Source organism: Colossoma macropomum, unplaced genomic scaffold, assembly GCF_904425465.1.
Source record: "Colossoma macropomum unplaced genomic scaffold, Colossoma_macropomum, whole genome shotgun sequence".
NCBI lineage: Eukaryota > Metazoa > Chordata > Actinopteri > Characiformes > Serrasalmidae > Colossoma > Colossoma macropomum.
This window is the reverse complement of record NW_023494784.1, coordinates 32,439,898-32,461,232: the sequence shown is the minus strand read 5'-3', so window position 1 is coordinate 32,461,232 and position 21,335 is coordinate 32,439,898. Positions and strand designations below refer to the sequence as shown.

At 39.0% G+C, this 21,335-nt stretch overlaps 1 protein-coding gene and 1 long non-coding RNA gene across 2 annotated transcripts in view; one reads left to right on the top strand and one right to left on the bottom strand.

Moving 5' to 3' along the window:
- The window catches only part of LOC118810778, a 28,016-nt gene extending 7,321 nt beyond the window's left edge, over positions 1 to 20,695 (bottom strand). Inside the window, exons 1-7 of the mRNA XM_036574829.1 lie at positions 20,536 to 20,695; positions 18,450 to 19,130; positions 16,008 to 16,796; positions 15,847 to 15,924; positions 15,560 to 15,694; positions 15,262 to 15,381; positions 4,604 to 4,799 (exon numbers count right to left, since the gene is read on the bottom strand). Coding sequence (XP_036430722.1) covers positions 4,604 to 4,799; positions 15,262 to 15,381; positions 15,560 to 15,694; positions 15,847 to 15,924; positions 16,008 to 16,796; positions 18,450 to 19,130; positions 20,536 to 20,539 — 2,003 coding nt within the window. The 5' untranslated portion in view covers positions 20,540 to 20,695. The remainder of the gene's footprint in view (positions 1 to 4,603; positions 4,800 to 15,261; positions 15,382 to 15,559; positions 15,695 to 15,846; positions 15,925 to 16,007; positions 16,797 to 18,449; positions 19,131 to 20,535) is intronic.
- Positions 6,537 to 9,249, top strand: LOC118807194. Its single transcript, XR_005007177.1, has 3 exons — positions 6,537 to 6,906; positions 7,073 to 7,120; positions 7,990 to 9,249. It is a non-coding gene; the product is annotated as an uncharacterized LOC118807194 (long non-coding RNA).
- Positions 20,696 to 21,335: the final 640 nt, after the last annotated feature.

Below are 21,335 nucleotides of genomic sequence, written 5' to 3'. Positions count from 1 at the left end.
CATTTTTCTCTGGGATCGCACGTAATTATGAAATAAAGCCAGTGTCAACATAACATTAAGATTAAAAACATCTTTTCCCACATACTCACCCATTAGAGAGCACTGCATCTGACCTGCCAAATCTTCACTTACAATCTTCAGATCACAAACTGTGGTAAAGTTAGTTTTTAGGATGGTTTTTTAGAGAAAACAGAAGTGAGAAGAAGAGAAGATGAGGTTTTCTTGTAGTTTCCCATTTGTTTTGCTTTTGAGTCACCAGATCAAGTTCCTCTACTTAGTCACAAGCAACAGTCAGACTTGTTCACTTCAGCTCTGCTAGCTTTTAGTTTTACAGATGATGTATATCTTTCTCGCCAGTTGTAATGACCTTGAATGAAAACCCACATAAGAAGATACACTATATGTCCAAAGGTTTGTAGACACCTGCTGACCCAATATTTCTTCTGAAATTAAAGGTACTAATAGGAGGTTTATTCCTCTTTGCAGCAGTAACAGCCTCTATTCTTCTGGGAAGGTTTTACATAAGATGCTGAAACATTACTGTGAGGAACTGATTGCATTCAGCCACAAGAGCATTAGTGAGGTCACTGTAGCCAATGTTTGGGATTGGACATGGTGACCTTAGGCTGATGTGCAGCTGCTGCAGAACGTCCCCTTCTGTTGGCAGTGCTTTTCTATGGAGATTATACAAGTTATACAGGTTTAAAGCTACAGTTGTGACCAGAGTTAAGCATTAGATCAAGGTAACGGTTAAGGAGTTCACGTTTAGGATTAAAGAGATTTACTTCAAAAGAGATTTAAGTCTCCAAAACTGTCGTACCATATATGTAAGTTTGTGTAGCCAGTTGTTTCTACACCACAAACTTAAAGGGGAATTCCACGTATTTCAAAATCTCTGCATAATGCAGTCTTCAAGAGGTAAACAAAGTCATTCAGAGTGGTTTGATGTTAAATGGTAAACTCCATTAAACTCCAACTCCAAGAATCCTCTGGGAAGTCACATGTACCAAAACAACAAGTGACCCTATAAGTGTTGGGTCACAAACAGTTTTTAGATGTAATGTTGATGATGGCAAAATAGTTATGAAAGAATACATTTTCTTTGGGAACTATTGAGTTTTTCTTGGAATATTATTGAGTTGCTATGCTGCAGGGGCGTCGCCTGGCCTGGGCGTCCGGGGCTCGAGCACCGGATATTTTTTAACCAGCCCCAAACCTTATAACCTTTAATATTTCACACCTTTCACCCCGATTCAATTACACTCTCACCAGCCATGATTTCATTCAGGGGCGCATTCACCCACTCTTCTGAGAGAGAGAGAGGTGAGAGAGAGAGATAAAGGCGCAATGGAGAGAGAGAGGCGTGATAGAGAATGGAAGCAAAAGAGAGTATAGAAAATCCCTGAGTGCCTGCAATTTCTGTTATAAAGTCAAATCCACTCCACTGTAAAACAATAATCATTTTAACTTGTTAATGTAAGTAAACTGGCTGTTTTAAAATGTCAAGTTCACTGAACGTTTTAAGTACACATTTCAGGCAGCCAGGTTATACTTACCCTTTAAGTTAAAACTCCAAACTCGTTTTTACAGCGTACATAAAAAAATTACTCATTTAAAACCAGCCCAACCCAAACTTAGTGCTGTACATGAAAACATGTTTACCTAATGTTTTATCGGCTGGTCGGGCTACATAGCTCTAACAACATCTATCAGGACACTAAATGGCCCAGACTGAATGCTTTGTTTTGATGTCATGTTTTATATTTAAAATATTGTTTCTTGTTTAGTTTTAGAGAAGAAGAGTTTGACTGAATGACTGTTCAGCTTCTAAAGTAGATAGAACTGTAAATGAATGTATGTTTGTCTGAGTGTTTTATTGGAATTTGAACATCAGTGACACAATGGCCTAATAAATTGTGCTACTGCTTTGTTTAATTAGTTTGAGACCTGTGACTTTAGGGCTTTAGGGGCTGATGAAAGGCATCCAATAGGTGTCATTCACTATAAAGGTTATATTTGCCAATTTTAAACAAAGTTAGCTAAAGTACCCTTTATGACAGATGATGCCTATTGGAATAAGCATTTATAAACATTTATGTAGGGTTATGTCAGTTGTCATGACAAACTTATGTTGGTGTATGTAGCCTCATGAGCAGTACAGTAAAGTGTTATTTCCTTTTTAAGAGTATGGTGTAAACTAAAGAAAGTAATTGGGTCTGTTTCTAAGATATTCTCTGAGCATTTTTACAATACTGTATGTAGATCTGAATTCATACCTTTTGCAAACTAATTTTAAAGTCTTCATGAAATCTTGCTTAAAGATATAACTAAGACTATCCTTGTTCTCTGTGACCTTTGCCTTCCTTGTGACATCTGCTGCCTGCGTATTGGAAATAAAAAAACAAAAGCCTTTCCACCCACGCCCAAGAGATCCTTAACATGCTGCACTGAGTAAAAAGAATGCAATGTTTATTAAAGATGACATATATGTGTTGATGCACTGTCTCAAACAAACATGTAAGATGATTTAGACGGGTGAAACCAGATTTAGAGCTGTTCTGGATATGTATAATGAAAGCATAGTCAGTATATTAGTGCTGGTAAGTTTAGGGTTTGAAACACTCATCCAGTTTGTTATTGGACACAATCGTTTTTTTTATGGTGATATAACTCATAAACCAAGGGTTTGAACATAAAGCATAAAACCTACCCCATAAAGCATTACACGAAAGGGTGAAGTACACCTTTTATTGGCTAGCACAACTTTCACATCCTATGTACACATGCAGTGTTGCTGTTGGAGGAAGCAGAGAATGTGTGGGTGTGGGGCTACACCCATAATGACGTCATTCCAGCTTTGCAGTATAAAGAAACACCAACTCTTTACCTGGCACCTGTTGTTTGCTGAACACTGCTGGATTTTCAACTCATTGCTGGTGGTAAGTAGACTTGTTTTTACTTTAATCATAAGTGTTATTGAGATCCACTGTGAAAAAGCTAATATTGTATACTCAGATAGTGATGTTATAATGGTAAAATCTCATTAGAAAGAACTGAACTTCACAATCTTCTTCAGGAGGCCTTTAAACAAAAAAACTTTTTGGCAATATTGAGTTTCTCCTTAATCAGTCATGTTAATAAATATATCTTTACAATTATATATTGTGGCGATGGCCATGGGGCGTACAGCCAACCAGGGGCTGACATACAAAAAAGTACCCTTTATGTTGTTTACTGTTGTTAATGTTACTGTTGTTGAGTTAAGGTATGTGTATGAGTCATATGTGTTATTCTGTGTGGGGGGTGTGGGTGTTTGTATGTGTGGGGGGTCACTGGTAGCGTAAAGTGTGCAGTTGGTGGTGACCTCCCCACGGGTTTGCCAGATGTTATGTGCCTTTCTGCCTACTTGGTTTAATAAAAGGGCTGTTCTCAGAGCAGAATTGTGGCTTCACTTTACTCTTCATTTGAACACCATTACGATATGTTTTAACAAAGGACAACAGAGTCTGCATAGTATAGTTAGACTTGTGTTTCTGGCCTCGTCCCACTCTTTTGCCTACAGGAAGTGTGATAGACCAAAACAGTCATACTGGGCATGAGGCAGCTGCACTCTCTGCTGGTCAGTGATGTTTAAAACTCAAGCCTGTTTGTAGGCCAACTGACATTTATATTCAAGTTCTCATCCCACATAATTTTACCATACCTGCTTTTTGTCATGTCTATATTTGACTTTTCTGTGGATAGTTTAACATTTGAGTGTTGAGAGAAACTGATATCAACAATCAAAACAAATGACAGTAATAGGAGTCAGGTGACGAATATACAACTAGTAGTTGCTGGTATTTATGCTGTTACTCTGGTTTGGTTTAAAATCTTCTCCATTTCTCTTTTATACCTGACACTTTCACTTCATCTTTCTTTTTATATCTACTCTGATGTTAATCAGTAGTGACCATATAACTCATCTAACAGGAAAAAAAATATTCTAAATAGGATCTCCTCTTGTAATTAAGTCCTGATATAGAGAACTCATCATTTTTATTTTCATTTTATTTTTTTTCTTCTGCATTCCAGAAATCTTTCAACAGGCCATCAGTGTAGAAGGAGGTCTTATGCTCTTCTTATTCATCACCATTTCTTACAATGAAATGCTCATGTTAATCTTCTCTTTTCATGTAATGGGGAGAAGTAATTCAGAAATCATCTTCATTAATATAACATTGAAATCTGCTTTATTTCTCTTCAGACAATTTGAAGAAAAGGCATCAAAATGTCAGAAATCTGATCTCTAAATTGATGCTATTAAAGAGACTCAAACATGTTAAAAATAGACTGTCCACATGGCTTATTAATCATCTAGATTATAAAATAATGGGAAATTCCATTGGTCCATGGTCCATGTAACAACCATCAAGAGAAGTAATAAATGTCAATTGCTTGTCACATTCTGTAGGTCAGAATCTTTTAGTGTCTACTTATTATATATTAGAGTAACAGGTATGTTCTGATTTCTTTGTGTTTCAGAATAAGATCAGTATGAACCCTCACTGTCCTCAGCAGCCAGGGGCTTGGGGAGGTCCATGCAACAACACGCCATACCCACCCCCACCACCAGGGGGCCCGTGCCATCCACCAATGGGCCCAGGGCCTCATGGACATGGAGTTCATGTCCCCTTTATTCATCCTCATGGCCACGGACATCATCATGGGCATCATCATGGGCATCACCATGGACACGGACACCATCATGGGCATCATCATGGGTTTTTTCACCGTCATGGTCATCATGGCAAACATTGCTAGAAGGAGCAAAAAAATGGTAAGGTGAGACCACCAGACACCCCTAAACACTGCTGAAACATTTCTGAAACCACAGTGAAATACCTGCTATAAGAAAGACAAGTAATATAAAACAAACAGCTAGTTATGTCAGTGTGAGATAAATATATAGCTGTTCTTGTGTCTGATGAGTTTGTCTGTTGTCTTCTCTCAGCATTTCAGAGGCAGTTCCTGCACTGACTCACAGCAGAGTGGATGAAGAATCAAAAGCATTGTAAAATAATAATAATAATAATAAATCTCTCTTTTCCTATACATAAACCATAACCAGGTTGGCACAGAATTAACACCTGTAACAGATGAATAAAACAAGCTCTTAATAATAATTAAATATGACAAGTTTTTTTAAACATGTTTGTATTATATTCTGATTATTCAATAAAATATCTTGTTTCTAGATTTTCTCCTTGAATAAAAATATCTATTCTATTTTTTGGTGGTGTATTTATTCGTATTAAATATTGAAGAAATTCAACAAAAATAAAATCTACACTCTGCTTATTTTAATTCAAGTTAGCCAAACATGGATCTCTAGATTTCCCTGTTTCAAAAACGCTGGCAGAAAATATTTTTGGCATGCTCCAACCATAGAGAAAAGCAAAAAAACTAGTGATGCACTCATAATCAACAATCCATAAGTTAAAAGTCACATACAGTGGTTAAAAAAAACATGTGAGCCAGGTCAATTTGCACAGCGAGTTTCTCAACTGCCACCTCCTGGGCCTATATGGTATTGCACATGGTTATTCAAAAAAAAAAAATTAACCTGTGATAAATTCAGTTATTGGGATGATTTGGACTGGCACACTGCTGTCTATGCCACACACACACACACACAATCTAAAAAACATGCACAAAAAAATAAAATGAGCACTACTGCCCTGCATAGTATGTGTTTTTCCATGTCAATTCATTCATTAGTTGCATCAGGTGTGCTTCGAGCAGAAGAAAACACAAAAATGTACAAGGCAGTGTTACTCCAGGAACAGGGCCGCATCCAAAACCACATAATACAATTTTGAACATATATAGTATCTATACATGCTATACTAATGCATGCACTTCTAACAGTGGTGTACTACTTTAACATACTATTTACAGTCATATGCAAAAGTCTGGGGGAAGAGCCTTTTCATACAACGCCCCCCAGCTTTGGAATAACCTACCAGTCAGTGTTCGGGACTCAGACACAGCCCCCCTCTTTAAGTCTAGGCTAAAAACTTCTTCTAGTCGAGCCTTTGGTTAATTAGTTTTCCTGTTAGAAAAAGGTGCAGATCTGGGACAGAGAGTCCTATGGTAATCTGGGAATGTTGGTGCTGAACTAACTATCTGTCCCCCTTATCCTCCCCTCCCCCCCTACCCCCATCCCTCTCTCTTTCTCTGAGCTGAGCGGCTGCCCGTCCCAAGAGGGTCTGATGTGAACACCACTCAATCACGTCCCAGGGCATCTGATGCGGCCGGCGCACTGTACAGAAGTGTAAAACTGTATCCACTTATACTGTTTTGTGTCTGTGCTGTTATCCGGTGTCGACCAGAGGAGGATGGGTTCCCCTTTTGAGTCTGGTTCCTCTCGAGGTTTCCTCCTCCTGTTGAGGGAGTTTTTCCCTGCCACTGTTGCCAAGGCTTGCTCACTGGGGGCGTGGACCCGGATTCTCTGTAAAGCTGCTTTGTGACAACGTCTGTTGTAAAAGGTGCTATATAAATAAATTTGACTTGACTTGACTTAAATAGTAATTGTGCATTAAATGTGCAGAAGTGTGTTCTTTGTAGAGGACTTGTTAACTTGTTTTCACTTACATAATCAACAGAACCAGAGCGCTCAAACTTTTGTATACGACTGTAGTATGTTAGTGTGCAATTTTGGCTGCAGCCCAGGATCAAGAACCGCTTCCTTTCTACACATTCAGTAATTCTACTGGTAGAAACAGAGACTGCATAGGTGTGGGGCGTCTCCCATTATCACGTCATTTCATACTTTCAGTATCCACACATCCACTCTTCAGGGTGTTTATAAAAGCACCTAATGTTTGCTAAACCCTGTTGATCTTTTTCGACACATCACATTCGGTAAGTAGGATTTTTTTCAGTCAGGGCCTTTAAAACAACTTCCTTTTCAATAATCTTTGCTTAGTAATAACATGTTTCTTGTTAACTAGTGATGTTAGTAATTATATATTTTCACTAATATGTTTTAGTTAGACTTATGTTTCTGGCCCGTCCTTTTTGCCTACAGGAGGCCAAAGCAGTCATACTGGGCATGAGGTTGCTGCATTTTTTGCGGGTTAGTTGCTTTGTTTATATATCAAATCTATTGAGCCTCAACTTTTAGCACATTTGTAAGGTAACTCTGATTTATGTTGTCGGTTCCAAAAATATTTACTGTATAAACCAAACACATTTTCTCATGTCAGTATTTAATTATCTTGTGCATAATTTTACATTTGATTTTTATGTGGTATTATCATAAAAATGTTATTTGTGTTCAAATGAAAGCAGAAGAACTGTGTTCAAATGAAAAGTGAAACTAATTTATGCTGCTGAGATCAAAACAAATGACGTGAGCACGGCTGAGATAAAGAATGCACTAGTTTGTTAATGATATAGTTATGTAATTGCTTTTAATCAGTAACTCCTGTTGACGCTAAAGAACAGGTTTAAGAGGAGCGAACACTTGGTGTTAAACAGTTCATTAAAAGTACTTGATTTTCATTCTTTTCTTTTCTCTTTTACATTTGTTTTTCCACTTCTTCACTTTCAAATCCTCTGATCTTAATCAGTAATAATCAGGTTGCCATCAGTGTAAAAGGTTTAAATTCATTTCATACCAAATCACTCTGCTTCTTAAAAATATTATTTGTTTCACAATTGTTTATTTACCCATCCACAACAGAAAATCTGCTTGGACTCTAAATTCATGCTATTAAAATAATTTAGTTCAAAATAGTCGGTATGCCGATGGCTTAGTGATAATCTATGTTATAATAATGGTGAGTTCTGGCTTCAAGTAGTTAAGTTAGAAGTGTCAGTTAGTCGTCACATTCTGTTAGGTCTGAATCTAGAATGTGTGTCACCAATACTGCAACTCTTTAAGTGTAAAATATTTAATATTTAAGTCCCATCAGAGTATTTTCTGATATTTTTGTGTTTTAGGGTACCATCTCAATGAACCCTCACTGTCCTCAGCAGCCAGGGGCTTGGGGAATTCCTTGCCACTACATGTTCTGCCTACACCCACCACTAGGGGAACCGTGTTATCCACCAATAGGTCCAGGACATTATGGGTTGTATGGACATGGAGAATACGTCCACTTTAATAAGCATCATGGTCACAGACATCATCACTGGCACTACCAAGGACATCATCATGGTTTTTTTCACCATCATGGTCATCATGGCTTTGTCAACATGAAAACACAAGGATGGGACAAAGTGAGACCACCCAACATTACTAAACATTACTGAAACAGATATCTGCTAGAAGAAAGATCAGAAATATGAAAACTTGAGATATAATATAATCTGGTTTCTCTTTTCCTAAATGTAACAACAAATATCCAGTTTGTTTAAGATTCATTATTAAAACCGTTAACAAAGAATAACAAAAAAGCTCTAAATAAAAGCTAAATAAATATGGCAAGTAGGACTTTGAACATACATACCTGCAAATGCTTGCTTCTTGTATTATATGTTGATTATTCAAAACAGTTTTTTTTTAATCTAAAGCTATTTATTGAATAAATTATGCATTTCATTACATTGGATAGCAAAATGTACATCTGCATTATTTCTGCTCATTTTACTTGAAGTCAGACAACTCAACGTTCAAAAGTTAACATATATAAAATACTTTTGGCATGCTTCAAACAAACAACTATGAATGCAATCAATCCCATCAATTAAACATTGGTTAACTATGAATAAAAAACAAGTGAGCCTGGTCTGTGCAAACTGTATACACTGTCTGGTCCATAAGTATTTGGACATTGACAAGGTAGTATCTTATTTTTTTTAAGTTTTAAATGTAGCCACTAGAAGCTGTGTAGTGTAGAATGTATTGCAGAGCAGAACATATTTTGTAATTTTGTCAGCTGTCAATTATAATACATAATACACTGTTCTAAACAGTGACTATTAGAGCTAGGACTTCAGTTCAGTGTCAAAAAAAAAGTGAAAAATAAGGAAAAGAGCACTGTGCCAGGCACCCGTCCCCCAGGGTCCGATGATGGCCGCGAGAGCTGGCAAGAAGGCGGAGCTCGAACCCCAAGCGCAGACGACAGCCCATGATGACAGCGGGGGAAGGATGATAACCGTGAGCGCTGAGGGGACGGCACCTGAGTTCCGAGCCCCACCTCCTGGGGACTGAAAAGTCTTGACAAGCCACTCAGTTGTGGTGGGTGTAAATGTGTGTGAAAATAAAGTTAAAATGCATGCTGCAACTGTTTCTCCTGCCTCCAGTGTCCTTCCTCCTCCCGGGGTAGCACAGACAGTGCTACAGCACCTCCACAATAATGCTAATTTGTGCTACCTCTCCTCTAGTATTATGTTAGCTAATGCCAATTCACCTGAACATGTTTTGGCCATTCTAGATTAATGTTTTATTTGAAGCTTCTAACAGACATGTTAACATATATGTATATATATTAACAGTATTACAGAAATTCTTTCAGTAAAGAGTTCTGGCATAGAGCTACTCCTGTTTTCCATTTCTAACATCTGACTGAACACTACCACGCTACCATGTTCACTGACATATATAGAACTTCCAGAAGGTGATGTTTTTTTTCTCATAAATTGGTCCCACCCATTGTAAATCAAAGCATGAATGGTTGATTCCACTGTCACTTCCTGATAATGTTGGTGGTTAATCTCACAGTTCAGCTCATGAGGTCCTAACCAGGAGGTCTCACTTGTCTGTATCTACCTGGATACAATGGAGAAAAAGTAAATGCTGACTAGAGAATTTTCTGTTGGGTATTTCAAGAATTTAAGAGAATTACTACAATACTTGCAGAGTTTAAATACAACAAGCATGACGGTAATATTAAATAAACATGAGCTAAAAACTTGAAATTTTTTATTTCAGAGAAATCATTAGGCCATCTCTGAAGGCACAGAAGGCCATTTTTTTAGATTTACTGTATAGGTGCTCTGCTGTTTATACTCATCTATTGGAATGAGCAATTTATTAGCCAGTGTCTTCATCATTGATCAGCCTCTATTGATCATTTACGATTTGGCTGATGCACCATTCCCAAAAAACAGTAAAACCGACATGGTAGTGGAATACCCCACCACTAGAACCCTTGATATCAGCCAATGGGCCCAGGGCCTCATGGAGCATATGAAAATGGAGTTTATGCCCCCTTTAATCATCACCAAGGACATCAGCACCATCATGGGCATTATCATGGGTTTTTTTCACCATCATGATCATCATAACAAGCATTGCTAGAAGAAGCAAACAAAGGGCAAGATGAGACCACCAGGCACCCTTAAACAATGTAAATGTGAAATGTAATTACTACATTAGATTAGTAATTTATGTAGTAAGAGATAATTATGAGATAAAGCATAAAGTAGCTGTTCTTCTGTCTGATGAGTTTCTCTTTTCTCAGCATTTTAGAGGCAATTCCTGCAGTGACTCACAGCAGACTGGATGAAGAATCAAAAGCCTGTCCTCACTTCAATATTTTTTTATGAAAATGCTTTTTAAAAATCTTTAAAATTTTCCAATGTTAAAATACCCATCTAATGCAGAATTATTAGCACCCTTAACAAAATGTACAAAACATCTCTTTATAATAAATAAATATGACATTTATTTCTCCAATGTTTTATTTATATTCCTGTGTAAAGAACTTCTATAGGTTTTATCTAAATATAATTCTTTTATTTATCTATATGTAATATTTGAAACATAGGAAACATCTGCTTGTATTATATTTTTTTATTCCAACTTAATAGTTATGTGAGGAAAGCTGTGGGTCCGGATGGCATCAGCGCCAGGCTCCTTAACTCCTGCGCAGATCAGCTGTCTGGAATAGTTGAACACATGTTCAACATGAGCCTGAAGCTCGGGATGGTACCACAACTGTGGAAAACATCTTGTGTGGTACCAGTGCCAAAGACAGAGCAACCGAAGGACCTCAGCAGCTACAGGCCAGTGGCGCTGACGTCGCACCTGATGAAGACGCTAGAGAGGCTGGTCCTTGCCTATCTCTGCCCTCTGGTGAGCTCATCTATGGACCCACTTCAGTTTGCCTATCAACCTGGCATTGGAGTGGATGACGCGGTCATCTGCCTCCTACACAGAGCTCTTTCTCACCTGGAGAAGCCTGGGAGCACTGTGAGAATCATGTTCTTTGATTTCTCCAGTGCTTTTAACACCATACAGCCTAGGCTCCTGAGGGACAGGCTGGAGAACACAGGGGTGGATCACCACCAATCAAATTGGATTCTGGACTACCTCACCAACTGACCACAGTATGTGAGGCCACAGGACTGTACGTCTGACATGGTGGTCTGCAGCACAGGGGCCCTGCAGGGAAGAGTCCTGGCACCATTCCTCTTCACCCTGTACACTGCAGACTTCACGTACTGCCATCTACAGAAGTTCTCTGATGACTCAGCAATTATAAGACTCATTACAGATGAGGATGACAGAGAGTACAGAGAACTGAGCCAGGACTTTGAGAACTGGTGTCTGAGGAATCACCTCCTAATCAATGCAGGCAGACCAAAGAGATGGTGGTGTATTTTCGCAGATGCAGTCACCTCCCTCCACCAGTGAACATCCAAGGAATGGACATTGAGTGAGTGGACTCTTATAAGTACCTGGGTTTTCACCTCAACAGACTGGACTGGTCAGAAAACAATAGTGCACTTTTTAGGAAAGGCCAGAGCAGACTCTACCTGCTTAGGAGACTGAGATCGTTTGGAGTGCAGGGGGCACTCCTGAGGACCTTTTTTGACACTATGGTGGCATCAGCCATCTTTTATGGAGTGATCCCCTGGGGTAGCAGCATTTCAACTGCAGACAGGAAAAGACTTGACAGACTCCTTAAGAAGGCCAGCTCTGTCCTGGGAAGCCCCTCTAGACCCAGTGCAGTTGGTAGGAGACAAGAGGACGTTAGCCAGACTAGCGTTGATGCTGGAGAACAGCTCTGACCCCATGCATGAAACTCTGACAGCACTGGGCAGCTCCTTCAGTGACAGGCTGCTTCACTTCAAGTGTGTAAAGGAGCGCTATGGCAGGTCCTTCCTTCATGCTGCTGTTAGACTGAACAACCAGCACTGATCCCAGAAGAACCCTCCTCCACCCCCCATTAGACCTCACACACCTACAGCACATAAACTTATAAACTGTGAAATTCATCACCATTTCCTGTGTGCAATATAATCAATACTCCACATGGAATACTTGTAAAATATCTCTATAGTGTAAAGATCTTTTGCTTTTCTATTTACAATGTTTATATTGTTAATTCTTATTATAATAATACTATTTCCATGTATAATATAAATCAGTACCTCAGGTGCAATAGACCATGTGCGTGACTCCTTGCAATTTGGGTAAAATATTCTTACAGTGTAAATATTTTTTGCTTTTTTTATTTATAATTGTTTATATTGTTAATTTTTGTGAAGGATAGTTTATATTTTTTATCTTATTTTTTTACCTCTAGTATTGTATATATTGTCCATATAGTAACAAGTAACAAACTGTAAACCTTGTTAAGTAATTAACAAGGTGTAACACTGCACAAGCACAAGAAGACGCTCGCAGATCTTAAAAACAAAAGGCTGTTTAACGAGAGAGGTAAAGATGGAAAGGCAGTTTCAGGGCAAATCTAAAATCAAGATCCAAAAACCAGGCAAGAGTCAAAAACCAGAAAAGACAAAAAACATACAGGCAACCAGATCAGAAGGGCAAATACAAAAAGCAAAATCCACAAAACAGGCAAAGGGTTCAAAACACAAGTCAAAAGATCAGAATAACAACGTTCAGTAAACCAGGGAAATGGCATTACCTCACAATGAGGAGAGCAAACCAAAGACTATTTAAAGTCTGAGACAAACAGACACAGGTGAAGGGCATTAAAACTCAGGTGACTGAGAACGAGGCAGTTGCACGTGATTGGAAGAATTGGTGACATCATAGGGACTGGAACTATGGGAAATGGAGTCCTGGAGCGTGCTAGGCAAGGAAGGAGAACCTGGAAGCCTGACACAAGGTTAATGACTTGCTTGTTAATTCTCTTCTTGTTACTCCTTTGCTGCTGTAGTACTGTGAATTTCCCTGTTGCGGGACTAATAAAGAATTGTCTTATCTTAAATAACTGGTAGTTAATTAAAAAAAACAAAACAAGTTAGCCTGGTCTGTATGCTAAGTGATAGGGAGTGAGGGTAAAAAAGTTGGTAATCTCAAGAAGACATTACACTTTAGAATCCCTTAGAGTTTTTACATAAATTTGGCCTAAAATGTGACCAGATCTTCATCTAAGCCATAACAGTAGATAAAGACACAATAAACCAAATAGCACAAAAATTATTTTTTATTCATTTATTGAAGAAAGTAATTTAACATTAAATGTGTTCCTGGGCAAAAGTATGTGAACTTCTGGAATGATTAGTTTAGTATAGGGGTAATCATGGTCAGGAGATTCAGTCAGCTGAATGACAATCAAGTGTGAGTGAGGGTGACCCTGCGCTATTTATAAAACATCAACCAGAGTCTTCACTATCGAAGTGTGGTCTTCACCACATGATTGTGAGCATGATACTGCCTGGCAGGTTACTGGTTAAGACCAAACTCTTCAGACATTGTTTTGTAAACTCTTCCATCACGATGAGTATAGACATGCGTTTTTCTGAGACCCTTAGAAATCTCTTGTGAATAAGGAACTGAAAGAATATTTTGTGGGCTGATGAGCCAAAACTAGAACTTCGTGGCTTGAGGAGAAACGTTATTGGACAAAAATCGATTACTTCATTCTGACATTAGAACCTCATCCCTAATATGAAACATGGTGGTGGCAGTGTCTGACTTGCAATCATTTGATGCAACTATGAACCACAAACTGAGGCAGAGATTTCATACAAGATTGCATGTGGTTAAATGTTAAGGATCACCATCCTCCATTTTAATACCAGTTTCCAGTCCTCATCCACTTGGACTCATCATTTCCTCTCAGGGGAATCCCCAGAATGTTCTGAAGGGTTTTTCCATTACTTTATTAATCAAAGTAAAGGGTGTGACCTGACACATTTCTGTTTTCAAACCCCAAAATAATTGCTGACAAAGTTGTTTATAAGCTATAGCAATAAACAACTTTAAAATGCTTAACGTTTCAAAAATATGACATTCGATTCACTGGGCTTTAAGCCAGGCATATACTGTGTGATTTTAAAAATCTTGTTCTTTGGTGACAACTCACACTGTACGTGTGAGTACGTGTGAGTACGATTGCCCATCGTGAAGAGAAGAGTGGAGATTTAAGTGCTGTTTATCTGACAGTGACAATTTTGGTGGTCTATCAGGTATTGTAGGGCTCTTAGGAGTCCAATTTTCTTTAGATCCTTCAGTCATTCTTTAAACACCAGTTTTGGAAACTCTATTTGTACTTATTGGCCATTTTGTTTGGAAATTAAATAAATGAAGGGTGGACTTTTGCACAGTAATGTATGTCCAGACGTTTGTAGACACCTGCTCATCTAAAGTTTCTTTTGAAATAATTAATGAATAATAACTACATGTTGCAGTAACAGCCTTTACTCTTCTAGGAAGGCTTTACACTAGATCTCGGAACACTGCTCTGAGGATTTGATTACATTCAGTGGCAAGAGCATTAGTGAGGTCAGTTACTGATTTTACATAATTAGTTTTTGATTATAAATGCCAATCCATCTTATCCTAAAGGTATTCAATAGTGACATTAAGCTCATGTGCTGGTGTTTCAAAGCATCCCATTCTATTGTCAATGCTTTTCTATGAAGATTACACAAGCTTTGTGTGCGCAGTGCATGTGTCAGACACGTAGATGATATTAGTACAAGGTACATACAAGAATTAAAGCAATCTCTCAGAGCATAATTTCTCAATTTGAGGAAGGAAAATTACAAATCATCATTTTTTTCCATTTACCTTAGGCAAACCAAAATCACCCGAGTATGGTGTGGATTCTTTACGAATATGACGTTTTACCCTTCTTTATACTCATTCTTTGGCAGAACGAGTCAAGTTTGCTACTCCCAACTGCTGATAGGTCGGGACATAGCTCATGACTGCTTTAAGTACATTTTTGAAATCTTTCACATCTTAAATCTATCCTCCTTTTAGTGTGTACAGCAGAATGTTCTATTAATGTACTGTAGTGATCAAGCTGGTAAAAGAAAGTCTCAGAAAACACTTATGAGGACGTCATGTGTCCGACGGAATACTGCCTGAAGCTGATGCATATCCTTCAGAGCACTCCTGTAACCAGCGGGAGACTTTCTTTTTGGATCTTTCTTTGTCATGTTCAGTTGGCTCAGACTGTGCCTCTATAGAAAAAGGAACAGCACAGAAGTCGGCATGCAAGTTCAAACAGAACAACTGGCTGGCAATCCCATTTCTATCATCTACCTATCATCTAAAACTGTGCTTATGATCAAAGCCACTGCTTAAAAGTACATGATAATACTGTATGTGGTAATTTTAAGGTGAAGATCTGTTGCTCACCACATCTGAGCTCGCTCAACATTTCTAGAAATCTTCCCATTAATGCCTCTTCACGTCTGCTCCACTCCTGATCAAGCATCTCTTTAATCTGACCCTTGAGTTTCAGGATACTTTTCTCCTCATCCTGCACTGGTCCTACACATGCATGCAGACACAAAGACAGAGTGACATTTGCTTCCATCATGATTTTCTAGTATAATGTACAACAGGGTTGAATACAACACAATTCTAAAATTCCTGGACAATAATTAGCAAAACTTTATAATACAACAAACAGGTGGACTGACCCGAGGACTCTGGCTCTGTTTGAGACACTTCCTCATCATCCGGGTCCTCTGTCTCAGTGTTTGAACTCGTCTCACTTACTATAAATGATATGTAAGGTTATTTCTATAGTAACAGCTTAAAAACAGCTGAAGGCTTAAGTGGTTATTATAAAGCAACTCACAGTGAGGAGGGGAATCCATACTTCTATCTCCCCTCCTGGGGAGTGCAGCCTTTATGTCCTTCTTCACTTCTGAAACCCTTCTTAGAAGCTCCTTGTCCCTTCTTCTCCATTCTTCATCCACAAATTGGACCACATCCTGTAAATCATGCTCATCAGTGATCTGTGCCTGTGTGTCCACTGCTTCTTGCCTTGCATGAATTCTGCCACTTGTCTGAGTGTTCAGTTGGAATAAACTGTTTCGAGCCACCATCTCATCAATCTTCTGTAGCAGCTCCGTAACCTGAACACGATTCTCCCTCTCTTCATTGTTGAAGACGTGATATCTGTTCTCACATTTCTCAACCACCCACTGGAGGGCTTCACCTTCACTCTCAATGTGCTGCTCTATGGTCAAGTCGCCAAGTATGTCACCCCATGTGAAAAGCACAATGGTGTGTCTCCACACTTGCTCCCCAAGGAAGCTCATGTTCTCTTCAATGACCCTTTTCTGTTTCTCTTTGAATGACGTGTCTGCAGGAATCACTAGAAGTATACAGTGTGGGGAGGTGACAGTCTGACTTACGCTCTTCATAATTTCAGACTGTATCCATGCTGGAGTGTATTGTGAGGGAAAGTACTTAAACCAGCTGGGTGTATCAAGCACAGTTACTGGTCTTCCGTCCACTTCACCAAGTCCACTTTGACATTTAAGAGTACTACGTTCATTAGCAAACACTTTTCTGTTAAGAATGGTGTTCCCAGCTGAACTCTTCCCAGCAATCACCCAACCCAGCAATGTAATTCTTAACCCTGGGGAAAACAGTACAAAATTAGAGAATATCAAAATATAACTCATACAGTTTAGAAACAGGAAAAGTAAAGTCGGCTTCTATTGCTGACTTTACTATGCTAACTATTGCCATGCTTTATTTTAATGAGTAAAAACATCATGAAAAAATGTGGTTAATTAACTCTACATAGTGTCATATATTTAATGTTAGAAAACAAAAGCCTTATGAATTTTCAAACAAAACCATGTGTCACAATTATTGGCATCCCTAGAAATTCTTATCAACAGAACTTCTAACTGAACCATGTTTCCATTTATATTTCACTTGTTTTTAAGCCTACCCGACTGTTCAATAACATCCACATACACGATACTGAGTCTTTTGATTGGTCTTGTAACCATGTAGCTCCATATGCTAGTCAGCTATGCCCACATACAGTGATATTATGGGCTACAGATCATGCAAAGTCATGCATGCTAAATTTAACTGAACTATACTTGATTGGACCTGAATTGAATCGTATCAGCACTAGGCTGAATTATATCGGATAAGTAGTAAATCAAACTCAAAAATCTACTGAGATGTGTACTGTATCATCCGACAGAGTGTGATTCACATCCCAACAAATCAGGACATGGCTATGAAAATAGTGGGTAATAAATGCCTGAAAACGCCCTTATCCACTGTTAGGGCAACAATACCATAATAACAACCGGAGCTGTAGTGAATCTGGCTGGAAGAGGAGGCACATGTGTTTTGCCTCACACAATGAAGAGGCTGGTTCACAGTTGGAGATTTACAAACATGGTAACATTAAACTACAATTAGATGCCACCTCCATGCCAACAAACTGTCTGGAGGGTATGCCAGAAAAAAAGCCTTTTCTTTAATCTAACCACAGATGTAAGTGCTTGGAGTTCACTAGATGTTACTAGATCTTTGACTGGAACCAGGTTCTATGGTCAGATGAGACAAAAATAGGGCTTTTCAGCAACAAACAATGAAGCTGGACTTGGCATAAAAAGAAGGATGACTACATGGAAACGAACCCCACTCCCACTGTTAAGTATGGTGGATGATCTATGATGTTCTGGGACTGTTTTTCCTCCAAATGCCCTGGGAACATTGTTAGGGTATGTGAAATCATGAATTCTGTGAAGTACCAGGTGATTTTAAATGAAAATCTGGCTGCCATTGCCAAAAGGTTAAAACTGGATTGTGACTGGATCTTTCCACAAGGCAATGACCCAAAACATACATTCAAATTCACACAAAAATGGTTCAGTGACCACTGGCCATCCCAGTCCACTGACCTAAACCCCACTCAAATCTGTGGGGTCAGCTGAAGAGGAGAGTCCAAAAGAGAGGACCTAGGACCCTGGAGAATCTCAAGAGGAAATCTGTATCTGTAATGAGTGATCTCAGACTGCTTTCACTGTATTCTCCAATCTGACCATACATTATAGGAGAAGACTGCTATGTGGGCAAATGGAGATTGCACAAAGTAGTAAGTAGTAACCTAAAGGTCTTAGACTAAATTTAGTTCAATTAAAGGTCAGATTGTTTCATATTTTCAGTGTGAGACAGAACTAATCAACCCCAAAGACATTTATTCATGATATTTTTGACTCATTTTTATAAACGGTGTCAATAATTATCGAGTATAACTTACCTTCTTTACTAAGGTGTGTCTTTTGTTCTTGTAGTTTTAACACTCTGGATTGTGCTTTGGTCATCACAGTCTTCTTCCACGCCACAGCCTCTTCCAGTATTTTTGTGTCAATTTGGAAATAAGCACCATTGTTTCTTTGCACTATATCTTCAATCTTTTCCAGCAGCTGTGTCACCTGAGATTTATCATTCAAGACTGTATTGCCAAAGACATGATATCCATTCCCACATTTTTCTATCAACCACTTTAAAGTTTCCCCCTTATTTTCAATGTGCTCTTCTATAGTTCTGTCCAGAGAGCAGCCTCTAGTGAACAGCACAAGAGTGTGTGTCCAGATCTGGTCACCAAGGAGTTCAAGGTGATCCTCTGCAGCTTTCCTGTGTTTCTCTGTGAACGGAATGTCAATCTCAATGACCAGTAAGACCACATGGGGTCCTGGATGGCACAAAGAAACTCCTTCAACAAGTTCCTGTTTCAGAAATTCTGCAGTGTCACTCAGTGGAAAATGCTTCCACCAACCTGGAGTGTCAACCAACGTGAGCTCTCTTCCACACACGCTTCCCTGTAGTTTCTTACACTGAGCAGTCCTCTTATAATTTGGAAGCAAGTCTTTTCCAAACACAGATTTAATCAAGGAGCTCTTCCCAGAAAACTTCCCCCCAAACACCACAGCTCTAAGCTCTACAGGGAAGATAACAAAAGATAGCCACTTAGAGGGATAAACAAACACATTAGAGAGAGAGAAGAGTATTTGTACAAGAAATAACACATCTATGTGTCTAACATATGCTATAGTAGATTCCCTGAACTGTTAATGCTACCTGGAACAATAATATCCGTCAATGGAAAACTGGAAAAATAATACAATATTCTCCAAAACTAAATGTTTAGTAAAGAATATTTGCAATTTCAGGGTTCAAGATTATACAGATCCAGTACTCAAGGGAATTCCCAGGGATTGGAAAAAATCAAAATTATATATTTTCTTGTGGTCAAATAACTACATTAGTATGCTTGTATTCAAGCTGTAAGAATATGAAAACCTTTTTATAACATCCATATATTTTATTACACTCAACAGGACATACAGATATCTGCATTGGATCACTGAATCAGTAAACACTTCCAATGCACTTTTCAGACGAGTTAATTAAGTTTTCTAAGCTAGACACTATAATGACTCAGGTGAGTCTTCTGTTATGGTTCTCTGAGATAGCAAGCCAGTTAGTTAACTTAGCAAGCTTTAGTATCCTCAAGCGAACTAAGTACCAGACGTCTAACGCCTCTCATTGTACTTTGGCTGAGGAAAGTATATGAATAAAATCATGCCTTTCACTAAACTCATTTCAATGTAGAAAAGGGAAACAAAATATATGAGATTATTGGATCTGTCTATCAGAGAGTACATGTGCTAGTTCTGCTCTCGAGCAGGTTTTCCTGGGATCTGTAGCTTTTGGCATAGGTTTTTACACTAACTGGCCACTTCATCAGGCACATTAGGTATTGTACAGGCTGTAGCACCTGTTGCACCTCAATTTATCAGCCACCCACTACCTTGTGAATCAATGGAAAAGGACCATAAGAGGACCAGGTATTATATTAGGGCACCACTCAGCACAGCATTGAGACTGTTGTAGTTAAAAACTGTAAGGACAGGACGGTTTAAAAACAACCGTTTAAAAACAAGAAGACCTTCATCTCCGGTTTATGTCACAGCCATTGACCGCATATTTGCATATAATAGGGATTTTACTGTAGCCTTCATCTTCAACAGGTTTAATCAGGTCAAAAAGCCGTCTGACAGATTGGGTCAAACTGACTCACTACTGGCCTCTTTGAAGATCACTGCGTTTGTTCTGAATGCTAGAAAAGAGAAGCAGGCGCTTGTGCGGAACATGCATTTAATGCGCACTTTGACGGTTCCTTCACGAGAACAGGCTCGTGACGCCGCGCTGAAATCGCTTTTAAAACGGACTAAATCAAGGCGCCACAGCGCGCTGCTGAGAGGAGATGCGCTAACGGAAATGGCTGCTGGAGAGAAAGTGCGAAAGATGAATTTTAAACATCCCTTCTCCTCCTTACTCACCCATTACAGGAGACTGCGTCTGCCCCGCTCTCAGCAGGACCTTTAGTAAGTCTTCAGACCCCTGAACTGCGCTAATTTCAGTTTTACAGGCTATTCGAGACTCAGGCTGGTTATTAAAACCGCATAAGTGAGAAGACGAAGCTGAAGATGGCGGAGTCTTAGCAGTTAACTGTTACTTTCGTTTCTAATTTACGCTCATCAAGTGGTCCTACCGCGCATGCGCATATCACTAGCGTGGTGTAGTACAGTAACTTTATATTTCTAACGTTTTATTGTGCGTTTAATGTTATTCTGCCTTACTTCAAGTGTATTATACACACTAATGTGATTTAAGCTATTAAAATATCCTACCTACACTGTAAAACTCACTGCACATCTTAATGAAAGAATTAAGTTGAGACGACTTAAATACCATCAACGATCATCAACGGTGCTGCTGAGGGTGAAAAGCACCAAGTTCCTGGGCGTGCACGTCACAGAGGACCTCTCCTGGGCCAACAACACAGCATCACTGGCCAGAAGGGCTCATCAGCGCCTCCACTTCCTCCGCAAACTGAGAAGAGCCAGAGCCCCAGCTCCCATCATGTGCACCTTCTACAGAGGTACCATCGAGAGAATCCTGACCAGCTGCATCACCGTGTGGTACGGCGCCTGCACTGTGTGCTGCCGCTTAATCTGTATGTGCCTTATGTCACTTTATTGTTAGATTCAGGGACCTTCTTATATTTCTATTATTTTTTTATTATTCTATTTTTCTACAATTAGTGTTTATTTTTACGATTAGTGTTTAGTGTTTATTT